General features: G+C 43.8%; 1 protein-coding gene across 1 annotated transcript; it reads left to right on the forward strand.

The window, feature by feature from the left end:
- Nucleotides 1-1090: 1090 nt before the first annotated feature.
- On the forward strand, nucleotides 1091-17624 carry TRAF6 (TNF receptor associated factor 6). Its single transcript, XM_066363122.1, has 7 exons — nucleotides 1091-1280; nucleotides 6497-6814; nucleotides 10067-10217; nucleotides 10857-11015; nucleotides 12416-12487; nucleotides 14548-14625; nucleotides 16114-17624. The coding sequence occupies exons 2-7, from the start codon at nucleotides 6519-6521 to the stop codon at nucleotides 16981-16983; spliced, it is 1626 nt and encodes a 541-aa protein (XP_066219219.1). The 5' UTR covers nucleotides 1091-1280; nucleotides 6497-6518; the 3' UTR covers nucleotides 16984-17624.
- The last annotated feature ends 1612 nt before the right edge of the window (nucleotides 17625-19236 follow it).

Consider the following 19236-nt stretch of genomic DNA (forward strand, 5'->3'; position numbering starts at 1 on the left):
AACCTTTTCATCTCATGGTACAAAAATGAATTACTAAAACTCTGCAGCACACCCAAATATATATATATATTGCCAATCTGACAAAAAAAATAGATACAATTTAGATTCATTCACACCACATGGCTATTGTGTTGTCATTTTTTTATTTGACAACCTAAGGAAAAGAGGTCAGTACCGCTGACTAACTAGTCAGGTATTACATGTTTTAAAAATTCTTGCAACACACCAGTAGAAAATCACTGTCCTAGATAGTTTTAAATGGTGTATTTACATTCCTAGCCAATCTCACCTGATCAACTAGCCTATGAGGTAGGTACTATTATTATCCCCATTTTAATACGAGATGAAAAAAAATGAAGAAAGTCAGATTAAGTAAATTATCTGAAGTTCTAACTTATAAAGGGGAGAAAATTAGATTTAAATGAAACACTGGCTTCAGGGTATGTACACATAAAACCACGACCCGTAATACCTCCTTCAAGAGGTGAAAGATGAGCCAAATTTGCAGGGGTGTGTGTAAATCTTTTGTGCATCTCCTGCAAAGTGCTTGTTACATTCCTTAAAGGTTTGCATCCAGTTAAACAGGGAATTCAAAATAGCTTTCTCGTGACATTGAAAGAAAAAGGATGGTATGGTTGCCAGCAGTTTCAGGAGGAAAAAACCTTTAATATGTGGGCTAGACTTGCTTGGACTGGTTGAAGAGGAAGGACCAGGTGATAAGAGAAGGTTCTACCTATCGTGGAAATTTTCTTAGCAAGGAAGGTGGAGTCCAGGAGGGATTTAAGAATTCCCAAAGGTCAATTGATCTCTCCTGATTGGATAAGGGAAGCTATAAAAACACAGTTTTGATTACTGCTGTTGTTGCGGCTGCTCACCAGACTCTTCAGTTATTCCGGGACGGATCTCCTTGTCAAAGTTCTCCCTTAAAAGAGAAGCCCAGCGGGAGCGCTCTGGATTGACAGCTGGCTTTGCCCCGCGCCTGCGCCGCAGCCCGCGCACCTGTGGAGGACCGCCGCCAGGGGGCGCCGAGGCCCAACTCGGCCCTTCAGTCTCCTCCCCCGCCGCTGGCTCCCCCGGGCGGGCAGAGAAGGCGGAAGTAGGGGTGTCGGGAGCTGGAGTTTGGGCTTCGGGCGGCCGGAGGACGCGGTAACGGCGGCCTCCGGGCCGGGAGACTGGCGTCCGGGCAGCCTGAGAGCGGAGCGCGGTGTCCGTCCTCTCCCGGTGCCTGGACTGAGCGGAGCGTGCGGTCGGGGGAGTGGGCAGCCCAGCGGACGCGAGCGGTGAGTCTTCCCGGCGGCCGCGGCCCCGGTTCCCACAGGCGGCGGACGCCGCCCCCTGCTCGCCTTTCCCACCGGCGGGGACGTCGCCCCTGTCCCCGCGCTCCCCCGAGGCTGGGGACGCAGCCCCTTCTGCTCCCGCTCCCCGTGGTGGGGGACGTCGCCCCGTGCCCCCGTCTGCCCTCCCGCGCGTGTCCCCCCGCGCTCAGCCCCCGTCTGCCCTCCCGCCGCTTCCCCGCGCGGGACCCCCGCGCTCAGCCCCCCGTCTGCCCTCCCGCCGCTTCCCCGCGCGGGTCCCCCCGCGCTCAGCCCCCGTCTGCCCTCCCGCCGCTTCCCCGCGCGGGTCCCCCCGCGCTCAGCCCCGGTGGCGGGAACCCCGCGCCCCCCGGTCCCCGGCTGCCCTCCCGCCGCTTCCCCGCGCGGGTCCCCCCGCGCTCAGCCCCCGTCTGCCCTCCCGCCGCTTCCCCGCGCGGGACCCCCGCGCTCAGCCCCCGGCCGTGGCGGGAACCCCGCGCCCCCCGGTCCCCGGCTGCCCTCCCGCCCGCTTCCCCGCGCGGGTCCCCCCGCGCTCAGCCCCGGTGGCGGGAACCCCGCGCCCCCCGGTCCCCGGCTGCCCTCCCGCCGCTTCCCCGCGCGGGTCCCCCGCGCTCAGCCCCCGTCTGCCCTCCCGCCGCTTCCCCGCGCGGGTCCCCCCGCGCTCAGCCCCGGCCGTGGCGGGAACCCCGCGCCCCCCTCCGCGCTCAGCCCCCTGCCCAGAAGGGGAAACTGCCTCCTGGATTTTCCCGTCCCTCGGAGCTGATACCAGCTTTAGGAAAAAAATCCCTGAGTTCCTACCGACTCCCTGTCACTGTCACTGTCACTGTCACGGGAAAGCTATTTTTGGGTTCGCTGTTTGAACTCACAGGTCCCAGGCAGCACGTTAAAAAAAAAAAAAAAAAAAGTTCGGATGACACGGATCTTCCCCCCCGCCCCCCCTCGCTGGCGGTGGCAGCGATTGTTCCAGACGCTGGTAGATAAGGCTGTTCCTAGTACCGGCGCGAGCGGAACTCGGGCGGAGGTAGGGCGGCGGGGACGCGGCAGAAAGCACCGAACGCGGCCGCCGCTCGACCTCGCCCGCGGCTTTGGTTTCTCGGGGGAGCGAGCTACCTAATGTCTTGGTACCCAGGCGGAGGACCGGGGAAAATTTGGGAAGAAAGGGGAAGCGTTGGCCTTGTGAGCCTGGCCACTGGCGTTTTATTCCTCCCGCGCCCACGCCCCGGTGGGGAGCCGGGGACCCGGGAAGGTGGAAGGGGCTTTTCCGACCTTGAGGTTGGGGGTGGGGTAACTCAAGGAAGGGATGGACGTCACGCACTTGTTGCCGGGCGTGGTGCTCAGAGGGTTTCAACCTGCACACACTGTTCGTACTTCACAGTATTTCAGGGCTGTAACTTCAGGTCTTTTCTGTCATACATTTGAATCTGATGCTGATAAAAAAAAAAAAAAAAAAATTGGAGGCCACTTGGATTTTGGAAGAAGCTGTGCAGATCTTTGCCTCCCTGGGGCGGGGGAGGCACAGTGCTCAGGACGGGGACTGCCCCTTGAATGTTCATTCAAAATTAAGACAGAACAATTGACTCTTTTGCAGCGTTTGTATTCACAGGTCTTTGCATTTTAAGAGTAGATTTTAAGGAGTTAGGAAATAGTTTCTATTTCTAAAGCTAGCAGCAAGTTAAAGGTAATTTCTTTTTTAAAAAAAATTTTTTAACTAAAGCTATTGGGGTGACATTTGGTAAGTAAGATTATATAGGTTACAAGGGTACATTTCTGTGATATGTGATTTGTTTTACATAGTTTTACTTCAGCCGCGAATTTCCATTGACCTAAAATTGAGCAATTCAAGATATTAGTTGTTTCTTTAGCTTAGACATTTCTCTCACTAGCAACTGTTGATCTTAGGGAAACAAAGTTTGGTGCATCATCCTACTCCCCTGCCCCCAAGACATTTAACAGTATACTCGTTGGGCTATAATATACTCTCAGATACAAATAAGTGGACTTAAGCCACGATTTACCACAATGCTATTTTCAGTATTTATTCCTTTTGCAGTCAAATTAAGTTGGCAGTAGTTACATCCCAGAATATTTAACTAAGGCATTGCTTACTCTGTTAGAGTCACGACTGCAAAAAAGGAATTGCAGTGATGAAACTCTTAACCTTCAAGGTAAGGAATGATTTCATCCTTGTTCCATCCCTTCTATCAATTCCTGTAGAAAGCTACATAAATTCTGAATGTTAGAGTAGAAAAGTAGCTGTAAGAAATCTTTATAGTTAAGACTATATATTCACCCTTACCTATTTTAGCCTTGTTAACCTAAAAAATAAAAATCCAGAATGAGAGGCAATTAACATTTATTTGAGATTTAACAGAATAGCAATTTGGGGAGCAGAAGCCTAAAAATGTCCCCCCTCCCCCAATAAGAAGGTCAGGGTTTTGGAGGGGCAAGATGAGGATGATGAGGTTAGTTGTACTAAAGACTAAAGGAGAGTTCATTGGTGCTAGGTGAGGTCAAGTTACATTTGTTCTTTTTTTTCTCTCTCTTTTTTTTTTTTATTTTTTATTTTTCTGAAGTTGGAAATGGGGAGGCAGTCAGACAGACTCCCACATGCGCCCGACCGGGATCCACCCGGCACACCCACAGGGGGCAATGCTCTGCCCATCCGGGGCGTAGCTCTGTCGCGACCAGAGCCACTCTAGCGCCTGGGGCAGAGGCCAAGGAGCCATCCCCAGCGCCCAGGCCATCTTTTGCTCCAATGGAACCTTGGCTGCGGGAAGGGAAGAGAGAGACAGGAAGGAGAGGGGGAGGGGTGGAGAAGCAGATGGGCGCTTCTCCTGTGAGCCCTGGCCGGGAATCGAGCCCGGGACTTCTGCACACCAGGCCGACGCTCTACCACTGAGCCAACCGGCCAGGACCACTACATTTGTTCTTCATAGATTACTTAATATTCATTCATCAGGCAAAAGACTAGATTTGTACCTCATTGATTGGTTAACAGTTTGGCCATCTGCAAAGTCCATTTTCACCTGTCCTTACAAGCAGTTGGGAAAGTCCCAAAAGTCCAGTTGGGAAGAGAAACACATGACATGTAGGACAGTTCCTCTGAAATGACTACTGTGACTCTATTATAATATGATTCCACCCATGTCATCTTCCACAGCTTGTGTAAAGCCAAAGCCTGCTTTGTAGCATCTCATGAAGTACCATACAAAGTTAAAAATAATTCTGATAGAGCATAATATTTTCTGCATGAGTGTCAGATCACTTTCTGTTTACTTCTATAGCTGACTCAAAGTACTTGTTCTTTTCTTAGTGCTCATTAAAATAGTTACTTATTATAGTTTAAAAAGTGATTTCCACTTAAGTCATTATGTCATCACAATCTCTAAAGTAAAAGGGAAAAATCTTTTAACATTCCAGAAAGAAAGAGTAAACAAAAATTCTGAATGGCGAGCACTCAAAATACTGTTTTAGCTTATTTTCTTTTCAATATAGTTACATGGGTCTATGTACTGTAGGCATAGAGAGCGACTATCAGAGGAAGTTTATTTGTAGAATGTAGAGCTTCTGTATTACTTCTTAAAGCATGAAAAGTAATGTGAAAATTGAAGACCTCTAGATTTTTAAGAGCACTCACTTGAATTCCTACGCTGGAGTTCTTTTTAAGGAATTGGGACTGATTAGACTGGTTTTCCTAGTAATACATTGGCTGTAAAAGGCCTTTTTAAATCTGAAGACCTTCAAGTCTTTCAAACTGAACTGCAAGAGGGTAGTATATAGACTGTCTAATAAACTGAATTGTAACTGGACAGTTGGGCAGAAGAAGTAGGCTTAGCTTAGTAACTTGGTTTTACCTTCTGATTAGCACTTTGATATATTCGGTACAACTAAATAACAAATACTGATTTCTCAAAGGGATTTTACTTAATAAATAAATGAATGGTTAAAGATCCACAAGATAAATATACCTAGAATTGCCAAATGTATATAAATGGTCTCTTTCAAACTTACTCTGCTTTTGGCAGTGGAAATTAAAAAGTTTGTTATATTTTGGGTAAACCAGCATTATCTATGAGAAATCTTAGAAAGATACATACCCTTTCACCTAATAATTCTACTTCCAGGAGACTGACCTAAGGAAGTAACTGGACACAAAAATGTGTATGGGAAGAAAAGTAACAGAAGACACTGTAACATACCAGTGTCATATGTTCTCAGGTTTGAAGGGTATAACGGGGGCCTTCTGCCCCTCTTGGAGCAGAGGCATAATGACTAAATCTGTGTTTGCCACTGTGTCCTTCCTCTCAACCTGGACTGAGTCTTCCCTGGGAATCTGCATTATCTGTAGCAAGGCTTTGGGAGCTGTTTCTAACTTTTCAAAAATGGTATACCAAAAGTCAAAGAAAATGTCAGCTTGTCTCTGATTCTTTGAAATTCTATCAACCTAGTGTAAAAACGCTAGACAGGTCCTGTTTAGTAGAAGCTGTGGTCACACCTTAGTCTAGTGTAATAAAAATTAAGGGAGTGGCCTGACCTGTGGTGGCGCAGTGGATAAAGCGCGGACCTGGAAATGCTGAGGTCACCGGTTCAAAACCCTGGGCTTGCCTGATCAAAGCACATATGGGAGTTGATGCTTCCAGCTCCTCCCCCCTTCTCTCTCTCTGTCTCTCTCTCTGTCTCTCTCTCCTCTCTCTCCCTCTCTCTCTCCTCTCTAAAAATGAATAAATAAAATTTAAAAAAAACTAAGGGAGAGAAATTTTAAGTGCAGCTTTATAGACAAATTTGTGGAAACACAAAGAGACAAACATGGTACAGTACAAAGTGCACATGGTCTGGGGTCAGGTAGACTTGGGTTCTGATATGAAAATCAAATTCTTGACTTCAGTGACAGGAAACAAACATTTAAGTAGATAATTGTAATATAGCTAAGGACAGTATTACAGTTGAGGTCATTTCTTCTTTTAGCTTTATATTCTACCTGCCTACTAGATCTCCAATTCCTTAGGGTATTATAAAATAGTAGTCATGAAGTAAAGATCAAAAAACTTTGAAAGTTTTCCATAAATCATATCAATGCGCTTATCTCTGTCATATAAGAGGTGACCTGCATAGGTAAGCTACGATGTGTGTGTATGTGCGCGTGCACGCACGTATTAAGACATTTTTTCCTGCTGTTTCTACAGAGCAGTTGATCACCTCGTCACCATGAGTCTGCTGAACTGCGAGAGCGGCTGTGCCTCCGGCCAGTCCGAAAGTGACTGCTGCGCGGCCATGGCCAGCTCCTGCAGCGCGGCGATGAAGGACGACAGTGTGAGTGCCACTGCCAGCGCGGGGACCCTCTCCGGCTCGCTGATGGAGGAGATCCAGGGATACGACGTGGAGTTTGACCCTCCCCTGGAAAGCAAGTACGAGTGCCCCATCTGCTTGATGGCATTACGGGAAGCAGTGCAGACGCCATGCGGACACAGGTTCTGCAAAGCCTGCATCATCAAGTCAATAAGGTACGTGAGCGTGAGGAAGAGCCGTGTCCTGTACCAGAACCAAATACAGAGGACGGTACTGCACAGAACACGGGCCCTCCCGGGGTAGTCGTTCACGTGCAAAGCTGCTCAGGGAAGAACGCTGGACAGGAACTTGAGACATCTACATTCTTACCCTACTTCCTACTGTGCTGTGGAAGGTGATTTCTATCTCCTACCCTCCTCTTACCCTCAGACGAAGAAATTCTTTATGCTTAGAGAAAATAATATAAACTAGATCTACTTAAATGATAATAGAATGTGATCATTTCAACCATGCAAAGAATGCTGACTCTATAATTGATCAGCTGTTATGATTTTAACCACATTAAATTCTGTTCGTTATCTGCCACCTATGGACAACTGTAAAATAAATTTTTAAAGAAAGTATTAATTGGTGGCTCTACCTTTATAAGAGATCCAAAATTCAGTCCCGTCTCAGTGCCCCACTGCTGCCGCTGGTTTCTGACTCGCCATCGGCCTGTCCCAGGCCTCCCGCCTCTCCCCTTGCCTTCCTGCAGACTGTCCTCAGGGTAGCAGCCAGAGTGGACCCGGTTAGATGAGCAAGGTGATGTCACTCTGCTTAGCACATTGCAGCGGGTCCCGTGGAAGTAGCAGGCGCAGTGCTTTGTTAGGCTCTGTATGATAGACCCATCATCCGTTTTCTGGCCTCTCTGGTAAGCTCTTCTTGCCTCTGCCAGTTCACCTTTGCTGCTCCTTCAACCTGTCAAGTGTGCCCTGCCTTGGGGATTGGCTTTAGCTGTTCTGTTTGGAATGGCCTTCAGTTAACTGCCTAGCGGACACCTTTTACTCCCTCCAGTGTGGCTCAGATCTCACCTCTCATAGGTACCCTGGCTAACCTATTTATATCACTGCACACCTCCCCACTGTCCCCCCCACACACACACACTCCCAATCTCTCTTACCTAATTGGAAATGATATTTCCTGTGTGCCGGGAATAGTGCCTGCCACACAGTAGGTGCTCGATAAACCCAGTTGCTTTAATAGAATGAAGATATGTGGGATTTCCATAAATGATTCAGGTTCATCTCCCAAGAAATAAATACCCTTATCCAAAAGTAGATGGGAAGTATTTTAGGTGACGAAGGAGTTCTGTACAGAAAGAAAATATTGGGAAAAGTGGGAGGATTTTATGTTCTTCAATAAATCAGCATCTAGTTATATAGGTGAAGTCATTTGTAAGTAAGTTAAGCTGGCTACTCACTGTCTTATAAATTTTTTTCTTTCAACTTATAAATTGCCATTTTTTTCTTCCCTTGTGGTGTGCTTCTCTGGTTTTGGTATCAGGGTAATGCTTGCCTTATGAGTTTGGAAGTGTTCCTTCCTCTTTTTTTTAGAGAGAGTTTAGGAAGTATAGGTATTAATTCTTCTTTAAATATTTAGTGACTTTAAATATTTTGCTGCTCCTGGACTTTTGCTTGTTGGGAGGTTTTTGATTACTAGTTTACTGTCCTTACTAGTAGTCAATCTGTTCGAATTTTCTGTTTCTTCATTACTCAGTCTTAGTAGGTCGTACGTACCATATTATGGATCATTGACTATTTGTAGATAGATAGATGTGCAGTATTTTGCCAAGTGTCGTCATGCCCAGAAGGTGGCTAGTCTTTAGCAGTTTTTTATAGCAAGATGTTCGTGAAAGTAATGGACAGTGGTCTGAAAAGGAAGTAAAACCCACAAAAGGATGTCTGAGGCTTCTTTTCTATCTTCCTCCCAGCTAGAAATGACCACTTACTTTGACTCTAATGTTCTTAAAGGAATGGTTTTGAAAATTTTCACCATTATAGTCATTCAGAAAATCAAAATACAGGTTAAACCAATTTCATTTGCTGTGGATAATGGTTTCCAGTTTATTTTGTAAGTTTCTTGTTTTAGAAATCCACCACTTAGGTTTTGAGTATACAGGGTGGGCAAAAGTAGGTTTACAGTTGTAAGTACGCAAAACGCAGTATTTTATTCTTATATTATTTATTAATTATTGTATTTATTTGTACTATAACTGTAAACAACCTACTTTTGCCCACCTCTGTATATTTCAATAAATTTGTATATAGTTTTCTAAACTTCTCATAAAATAGTTGACAGTATACCAATAATTTTAGTCTAAGAGAAGGCCAATCAAAGATTGTGTCTCTCACCTTTGTTAGTTTGAAAGCATTTGGGCCTGACCTATGATGGCACAGTAGAAAAAGTGTCGACCTGGAATCCTGAGGTCGCTGGTTCAAAACCTGGGCTTGCCTGGTCAAGGCACATGTGAGAATTGATGCTTCCTGCTCCTCCCCCCTTCTCTCTGTCTCTTTCTCTCCTCTCTCTAAAATGAATAAATAAATACATAGATAACCTTTAAAAAAAGTGAGAAAGAAAGCATTTGACAGCAGACCCTTTTCAGCACCTTTCTACCTGTCACAGCACCTAGCACTGTTGGCTTACACACAGGAGGAGCCCAGCAAGCGTTTGAGTGATAGACTAGTGCTTCTGACCTGCCGCTTTCTGTGAGTGAAGGTTGAGACATCCCAAAATGTTAAAAGGGAAGTGGCGGACAGCCAAACTTCCTGGGCGAGGGGGGTTTCACTCGCTCTCTCTCTCTCTCTCTTGAGGGGGCACCTGGATGTGAACCAGGGACCTCTGGACTGGAGATGGTTTTTCCCATCGGAAGATGAAATAGCCCCACTGGGCAGCAGGAAATAGAGGTTCTTTAACACCCTACTAAATTGTACCCTAGACATAAAAACAAAGGAAACCCTTTGTTGTTTATAAGCCAGAGTGTTATGACTGTTTAGAGTAAACCTTAAAATGTGGGCCTGGAGGGGTACTGCTAATTGGTTTAGTTTTTACTTAGGACGGAGGAGCACACTGTGGACATGTTATTGGTAATACGAGCGGCATATTTAGTCCGTCTCACTAGGGTGTGTAGAGCTGCTGACTGAACAGGCCTGCCAGACTGCAGAGCCCCCACCCATGACTTTTACGTCATCTATGACAGTCAAAACATGACCCTGTTCGGTTCATTGTTCTCATTTTTTGGTTGAAATCTATTGCACAATCTAAAATCCTATAGTTTTGATAAGGGAACCAATATGGTGCCATTATACTCATTGCATAAAAAAGTTTGTGAACTGTCCATTTATATATGGGGAATTAAAGCTGGTTATACTTTTTAATGTTAATGGTTGTTTAAATCTGCAAAATGGACATATCTTATTTGTTTCTTTTAGGGATGCAGGTCACAAATGTCCGGTTGATAATGAAATACTGCTGGAAACTCAGCTGTTTCCTGACAATTTTGCAAAACGAGAGATTCTTTCTCTGATGGTAAAGTGTCCAAGTGAAGGCTGTTTGCACAAGATGGAACTCAGGCATCTCGAGGTATTGAAGTACTTTCTAGCCATTAGCATGAAGAGAACAGAGATTGTTATGCCCAGTGCCTAGGATATAATAATCGCTTAATAAGATGCCAGTGCTTTCATTATTGGATATATTGTAGGAATCAGAAATTTCTTATGCCATCTACTCAGGCTTTGCCAGATGGTGATAAAGAAATCTTCAGGCTTTACCTGTGAACATTATTTGTTACTAAACTGAAGAGCATTTTAAATATAATAACATCACTTCATTTCTCTCTTGAAATAAGCAACAAGTCTGGTGTAGCCATCATTTCAGGACCCTCCCTCCTCAGGCTTTTCTCTGTTTCTAAGTTGTGTGCTTTATTATGAACTAAATGGAGTCCTCTATAACTTGAGGTTAACTGAAGCAATCAGGTAAAAGAGTTGCTTTTAAATCAAATAAATCCATTTTGAGCTTGATGGTTTTACAAGAAATTAAATCTTGTTAAGGATCTATTCGAAATTAAGTGTTTAAAACAATTGCAGCTGGCCCCCTTTCCTTGGCTCCTGTGAAGGCGTGGTGGTTCTCAGGGAGAATAGTTTACACTCAGAAGGGATTATATTTAGGAGATTTCCTGGTGTTTGGCAGATACTAACCGATTATTGTTTTTCCGTATTATAGGATCATCAAGCACATTGTGAGTTTGCTCTTGTGAATTGTCCCCAATGCCAGCGTCCCTTCCAAAAGTGCCAACTTCACAATCACATTCACAACGAGTGTCCAAGGAGACAGGTTTCTTGTGAAAACTGTGCTGTGTGGATGGCATTTGAAGATAAAGAGGCATGTACTAGCTTGGGTTTGTTAATTCCACTCCTTAAATTCTTTTTTAATATATATTTGAGGGGCTTTGCAGTAGATGAGGGTGTTACTCCAATTCTGAGTATATTATCAGTTGTGGGGAGATTGATTTTTAAGTTAGTTCAATAAACCAGTTTAGTAAGTAAATGTAGGATATATATTTGTATATCTTTCGTAGAAAATTTTATTTATACTACGTATCACTGTGGTGGATCTGCAGATAACAAAACCCTCCGAGAAAGACCTGTACTGATCCACTCTCCTATGTGATATTTTAATGACCAGTCTTGGATTAGAGACAAACAAGCGGAATAATTACTGTCTGAGATTCACACTTCACTCTTTGAAAGAGAAAGTGGGTTGTTAAAACGTTTATGGAAAATAAATCTCAACATGGTTTTGTTTTGTTTTTGTTTTGGTGATAATTTACTGAGCTATACACATGTAATGAATTTACTTTTCTGTAAATATGTTATACTTCACTTAAAACATTTATCTTTAAAAAGTAACTTTTTGACCTCTGACAGCATCATGATTATAGAGCAGTTTTTTCATTCAGGAACTGACGTAATTTTATATAAAGATAAATAATTTTATATTACTATCGTAACAACAAAGCTGGCCCTGAGACCCTAATCCTGGCCCCCCGGTCTGTGTCCTCTTCACTACAGTTCCGGCAGGTCCCTTGCGCTCTTTAATAACTATTAACACTCCCTTAAACTTTCTTATACGTTTACCTCGGTAATTTTTCCTACTTTCTTAGGAAATCAAGCATATTATACTCACTAAGTTGATGGAATAGTCAGAAAAAGGCAGCTAACTTGCTAAATAGGGGGAGATGTCTCAGGCATAATTAAAACAAATTGATGTCTTCTTAAACTTAAGTAAATTAAGTGGGTTTAACCTGAAGGGTTATTTCTTAAATTCACAGTATTTTAGAAAACAAGGCGCAGCCTTCCAGGGCCTGTGAGAACCTGAGCCAAACCTCCTGCTCTAGTAACGCCTCTGTTCTGGACTTCTCTTGAGAAGAGTGTTAATTAAGTCACACTGCTGCCGGACAGTTTGGGGAGAGTACTGTGAAGCATTGGAGCATTGGTCGGTGGGGTCCGGACTAGTCACACATGCTCTGCCTTTGGCTGAAAGAAGTGATTGAAAGATTCTTTTGTGTGCTACCATCCTCTTTGAAGAGCTCACATGTGAGATGTACTTTATTACTACACTGGCTAAGGAAGAGAAAGTAACCTTTATACATTCTCACTTTTTGTATATATACGTGAATGTCCTTTATTTGTATATAGTGAAAAAAATTACTTTTATAAAAATAGTTTTTTACATTTTCAGAATTTCTCATGCTTTTCTTATATTTTTGTAATAAAATTTAGATCCATGACCAGAACTGTCCTTTGGCAAATGTCGTCTGTGAATACTGCAATACCATGCTCATCAGAGAACAGGTATAATGCTTCCCTTTCATAAATTAACATTTTTACAAATAGATTAAAGAAACGAGTTAGGTTTTTAATTAGATCAATAAAGCAATATGAACACAGGTTGAAGTGTTAGAACACTGAAAAATTTTCATATAAATTAATATAATAAATACTTTCTAAAGGAGAAAAAAAAAGTCATTAACGTAACACCCATGCTTTCTTCTAGTCTTAAAAGTTCCAGATGAAACCAGTTTTAAAATTCTAATAATTAAGAGGAGAACACCGGAAGAAATACAACACACTGTGAAATAAGGGCCTGAAATATCCAGAGACTAGCTGAGAGGACAATGGAATAAAAGAAAGCAAGTGTGTTCGGTAGCAGAACAAATGTCCCTGGGCTCCTGAGACCCTGAGAGATTCTGAGACGGCCAGGCTCTGTAGCCCTCGGCTCAGTTGTCCGCTGGACCACCGACAGGCGGCGGCAGCAGTAATTAAGTAATTAGAGTAGAAAACTGTACATTATTAATAGAGATAGGAACATTCCATCTGATTGCTACCTTCTGACATTTGGGGGATTTACCCACACAATTTGAATATTAGTCACTATTTATACACCCATGAAATCTGCACACCCAGAGATCTTCATTGATTACCTTACTAAACTAGAAGCAGGCAGAACCTGTCACTCGACTAAACTTTTCCATTTGTCCTAACAGAGTCCTGTAGTTTTGTTTTTTTCCAACAAAGCCTTAATTTGGAAGGTGTGAAAACTTTTTTTTTACTTATGAAGTGCCACCTTCCTGGTTTTTCTTTTTGCTCTGTTGCAATACTTAAAGGGAACCATGTAGCATATCTAAAACACAGCAAAAATACAACAATGTAGGAAAAAGTCTTAGGTTAACCGTCAGAAAACCTAGGCGTTGACCCAGGTTGTATCACTGACTCGCCCACTTATCTCTGACAGGAAGGTTGACGTCCAGCTCAGGGATCAGCAACCAGCCTGCCAGCCCCAGCTGGCCCTGCCTGTCCTTATTAATGAGTCGTGTTGGAACGCGACCGTGCCTGTCTGCTTGTCGTATGGGGCTGGTTTTCTACCACAGTGGCAGAGTCGGTCCTTGGGACAGAGACCATAGTGCCTACAAAGCTGAAAATATTTACTATCTTTCCCTTTTCAAAACATTTTGCTCCCCTGGTCAGATGGCTTGGTTGATTTAGAGCATCATCCCAAAGCACGGAGCTTGCCGGTTCGATCCCTGGTCAGGGCACATACGGGAACAGATGGATGTTCCTGTCTCTCGCTCTCTCCCTCCTGATTCAGCAGGTCTGGAAGGGGACTCCCCATGAAACTAAAAAAATCAATAAAAAATTTTGCAGACCGCTTTTGTAGTTTATGCAAAATTGAAGGATTGGGTTAAATGGTCCCTAATGTCGTTTCTGCTGGAAATATCTATGGCTATTGCTAACCTAAATTTCCAACGGGAACTCGTCAGAGAATCTGACTCTCCGTAATGGATCTTACCTTAAAGACTGTTTCAGAGTCCCTAAATCAAAAGCTGAGGCGTTCTTTAGAACTTTTATTGATTTGTTTAAAATACCTTCTAACACCTGAGTCCCCCCACTATGGCCAGAACATGGCCAGGTAACGGAAGGTAAGATTCATGAAAGGTGGTCCTGAGGGAGGTCCTGGGCGCAGGCTGTGGCTTTATGTATGCAGTATTCTGGGCCGTTTAAGTGGCCCGGACCCCTGAATGGGACCCGGTTAACTTTGCAGTTGAGGTTGACATCAGAAGGTGCTTTTTCTTTAAATGCCACTAGAGGGTTCCAGTCCCCAGCAATAGGAACAAATTCGTTTTCTCAAAATGAATTTTGAGTGATTTGGAGGGATAGTATGAGTTGTTGATAATTTTCTTTCCCTGACTTTTAAGTATTATTTTCATCTTTGTGGGCTACCTGGGCTCTGTTGCAGCAATTGGACATAGCTAATATGTGATTTTGTTTAGATAAAATGTAAGTCTGTATTTCAAGTGTGGTCTCATCACATGATATACAGGGAAAAACATCTTCAGCCTTTGTTTTGGTTTCAGATGCCTAATCATTTTGATCTGGACTGTCCTACGGCCCCAATTCCATGCACATTCAGTACTTTTGGTTGTCATGTAAAGGTAAGGTATTTATTTCTTTTTTCTCTTAGTTCCTGAATAGAGAGCAAGAAAATTCGGTTATATATATAGTGCAATGGAGAATACCAGTGGGAATGGAGGCAGCTGACAGGTATCGTACATTTGGTCTTCAGCTTCGAAGAGAAATCGGGGCCCAGAATATTGATTTGGGGAAGTAGTTAGTGATGGACGGAAGGCGTATGACTGAAAGGAGCTATGGAACTGACTTAGAACCTAAGGAACCAGGCAAGGAGAAGGCATAGTTACAGTCTCCAAAATTAGTTTCAAGACAGCATCAGTTGCGTCAAATGTCTGAGATAGTTCATTATTTAGGAAAAGTTATTATTTTCGGAGAGGACTTTCACTTTCCCATTATGTTTTTTATTTGACTTTTTTACAATAAGCATGTATTTAATAATTTAACAATAAAAGAAGCAAATTATATATTGTGTGATTCCATTTTGTAGGCAAATTCTGTATTTGTGCAGCAGAGAATAAAAGACGTGTAGGAAATGCATCAAAATGTTAACAATAGTTAAGTGAGGTAATAGATAACAGTTTCTCTTTTTGATCATCTATTTTATTTTTTATAGTGTACATAAATTATTCTTACAATAAATATTATTACATCAGGAAAATTTTTTATAGCAATTACAGTGTTCTTGAGTACCTGATAAGAATGTGAAGACAGGAGAGATTCTAATTTGCAATAGATTTGTATAATAAATGAGTAATTGGGGCCAGTGCAGGTAGTCTGTCCTTGGTTATAAAAGGAATAAGGTGCCTGACCTGTGGTGGCACAGTGGGTAAAAGCATCGACCTGGAACACTGAGGTTGCTGGTTCAAAACCCTGGGCTTCCCTGGTCAAGGCACATATGGGAGTTGATCCTTTCTGCTCCTACCTCCCTCCTCTCTCTGTCTCTCTCTCTCTAAAATGAATAAATAAAATCTAAAAAAAAAAAAAAAAATCTCTCAGATTTGGGGGATAACTTCTTTAAAAAGGAATAAGGGATAAAATGGTATTAGCTAGAGGGAGACACAAAATCAGTAGGGAGGTTTGCTCTTTTTTATGGGAAAGACTAATAATTCTATTTGGAGGGAAAGTGTTAGGGGAGAGAATGTCTGAGGGTAAAGGAGAAGAGGAGAGCTGAGCAGACGTCTAAGGTGGTATGGGATGGTGCCATTTAAGAGCCCAAGAGAAGCATTGATCTTGGACAAGAAGAGAGTCATCGCTGAGTCAGAAGAGAAGGGTGGGTGTGGTCCTGATAATTCTGTATGTGGGATGGAGCTTATCTGAATGATAAATGGGAGAGTACTCAGCAGATAGCCTTAGTTTTTCAGCAAATCAGTAGGTGAGATGATCTCATTGGATGAGAATCTGATAAGGACAAAGCAGGTTGGAGGGGACTGTGGGAAGTGTGTTCCTTGAACCTTTTACCTGGCTTGGCTAGCCCCCTTTCGGGTCCTCACGGTCCGGTGCTTGATTTTCAGATGCAGAGGATTAAACTGGCACGTCACCTCCAAGAGAGTACCCAGTCGCACATGAGAATGTTGGCCCAGGCTGTTCAGAGTTTAAACCTTGCCGTCGCCCCCATGCCTCCGCGAGAAATGCTGGCGTATGATCCTGCTTCTCTGTCCCGGGTCTCGTCTGGGTGTCATCCAGAGGTCCAGAATTTCCAAGAAACCATTCAGCAGTTAGAGGGTCGCCTTGTGAGACAAGACCATCAAATCCGGGAGCTGACAGCGAAAATGGAAACTCAGAGCATGCATGTAAGTGAGCTTAAACGAACTATTCGCAGCCTTGAGGACAAGGTTGCTGAAATAGAAGCACAGCAGTGCAATGGGATTTACATCTGGAAGATCAGTAACTTCGGGATGCACTTGAAATCTCAAGAAGAGGAGAAGCCTGTTGTCATTCATAGCCCCGGATTCTACACAGGCAAACCTGGGTACAAACTCTGCATGCGCCTGCACCTTCAGTTACCAAGTGCTCAGCGCTGTGCAAACTACATATCCCTCTTTGTCCACACCATGCAGGGGGAGTATGACAGCCACCTCCCTTGGCCCTTCCAGGGCACAATACGCCTTACAATTCTGGATCAGTCTGAAGCGCCTGTAAGGCAGAACCACGAGGAGATAATGGATGCCAAGCCAGAGCTCCTTGCCTTCCAGAGACCCACAATCCCACGGAACCCAAAAGGCTTTGGCTATGTGACTTTTATGCATCTGGAAGCCCTGAGACAAAGAACCTTCATTAAGGACGATACTTTATTAGTTCGCTGTGAGGTCTCGACTCGCTTCGACATGGGTAGTCTTCGGAGGGAGGGTTTCCAGCCCCGGAGCACTGATGCAGGGGTATAGCAGCCCCTCACTTGTCTTTCTGTTTTCGTTTTTAAAGCCTGCCTGGAGACCACTGTGTCTTTCCTTGCCCTGCTCTCAATAATACTATGTAAACAAACAAAGCAGTGGGAAAGATGGAATACCCACCAGTGAATGTGGGTGGATAATCACTTGTCACCTGCCACTCTTTTCTGTTACAAATACCGAAAGCATGCCTTGGGAATCGCATGTCCCATGCTTTCTCAAACCTGTTAACAACCAAAGTGCCTGTGGCATATCGCAGCACCTACTTGTCACTAGTGTGCCTCTTTGTTGTGCTTCCAAGGGCTTCTGCTCCAGAACCTTCTATTGTCAGAAGCCCAGGGTTGGAGTAGTAAAGCCCAAACCTTTTAATAATACTGGATGTTTCTTAAAGTTTAAGCTTATTTTTATAGTATTGAATGTAATATATTAAACTTGGGAATCACTACCACCTGTGCTGGTACCAGCTAGAAGAGTGACTGTTACAAAGTTCTCATTTTATTTGCCCTCTGATAGATTTCAGAGGACTTGACCCTTAATTTTTGGAAAGTTTAAGTTCTCATTCACCCCCACCCCAGGGTGTTAATAATATTCTGGGACTAGTTTAAACCCTAAATATAACCTTACTTATTTAGTGTGAACGTGTTGTCTGTTGAATAATTCTTGTCGAAGTGTTTTGTTCTACCTTGCTTACCTGTTTCTTTGAGGCTATAGAGAAGCATCTACCGAGTTTAGAATGCCAACAATCACCAGCTGCTCAGTGTTAGGCTATAGATCCCTTTTTGTCTATTGAATGCAGAGAGAATTCCACAGCCCTGCCTGTGCTCCCTGATGCTTAATGCTTGTAGGACAAGGTACACACACATAATTACCAATATAAAAGGTCAAGTGGCTCGACCTGTCAGCTAATCTGGCTTCTCATTGATGGTGACAAAAGCTATTTGAGCCAGAAATTTTTAGCTCTTTTGGACACCCTCTGGTTTAGTTAAGTGAAACAATATCAATTTTCTGAAAGCAAAGTTTATTAATACTTGGGAGCTTTTTGGTGATAACTGATAGGTCACCAGACTAAGGTGGGAAGTCATGGTGGTTTATGTCAGGACTTGGCTTGTTGCTGTAGTCCGACAGTGCATACCCGAGGGGGCTCATGTAGAAGTTATTGAAGTGGCTAGATGTGCCTAATAGGGAGAGATGATGTCGGTGCCATGATGCGTTTGTTCAAGGCCTAGGTATTAAATATTACAGTGAAATCTAGTTCTCAGGGCGTCCCCCAACTAGTGTGGGCTCTTATCAAGACTATACACTGTGCCATTTACACCAGATTGTTTAAAGTTGTGAGGGCCCGAGAGATGGTGCTATACCTCCAGAGAAGCCCAATCAGGTCCGCCTGAAAGATCAGCCTCAGAAAAAGCTAACAAGTATGTGATTTCACTCATGTGTGGGACGCAAATGAACTCATAAACAGTATGGTGGTTACCAGAGGGAGGGGAGGGGAGGCGTGTAACTAAGCGTAAAGGGGGCAGATACATGCTGATGGAAGATGATCTGACTTCGGGTGCTAAGCGCACAGTGCAATGCACAGATCAGGTGTTGTAGAAATGTACACTTAAAACCTGTATAATCTTATTAACGAATGTCACCCCAATAAGTTAAATAATAAAATAGCCTCAACTTCAAGAGGAAGCCAAGAGACTGTGGAGAAGAATGATTTCGGTCCCAGGCAGAGCCAGCCTGGAAAGGTCACTTTGACCTTTCCCTGTACCTCTCTCCCCACCCCACGTTTAGACTCCTGCTCTGGTGGGTTTCTGTTCTAAGGTGAAAATCAAGGCTATGCAGAGATCCTGTTCCCCAGTGCCACTGGCAGTGTGTCCCTGGGCTGCCAAGCTTTCCAACTAGCTCCCGAGAACCGCGGCAACAGCGCCCTCTAGGTGGGGAACCCTGTGCGGCGACCGCTCCTAGGGCTGTGTCCATGAAGAAACAATCCTCGCGTTCCACTCAGAAAAGAAATGGTGCTTCGTGTTGTTGCCTAGAAAAAAGCTGGAAGGAAGCATATGGAACTATTTTTGATGATTTATTTTGTTTGTGCTTTCTCATGTGTTTTACATTTTCTATAATAAACATGTACTTTTTTATCTGAGGAAAAAACTGCATGTTGCCACAAAACATTCAACCCCACCAAAAAAGGAAATGATATTGAAAAGCTTCTAGGTCTGGTCAGATTTCTATTAAAAGAATGGCTGTGCATTAGCTACT

This window comes from Saccopteryx leptura, chromosome 1 (assembly GCF_036850995.1).
Source record: "Saccopteryx leptura isolate mSacLep1 chromosome 1, mSacLep1_pri_phased_curated, whole genome shotgun sequence".
NCBI lineage: Eukaryota > Metazoa > Chordata > Mammalia > Chiroptera > Emballonuridae > Saccopteryx > Saccopteryx leptura.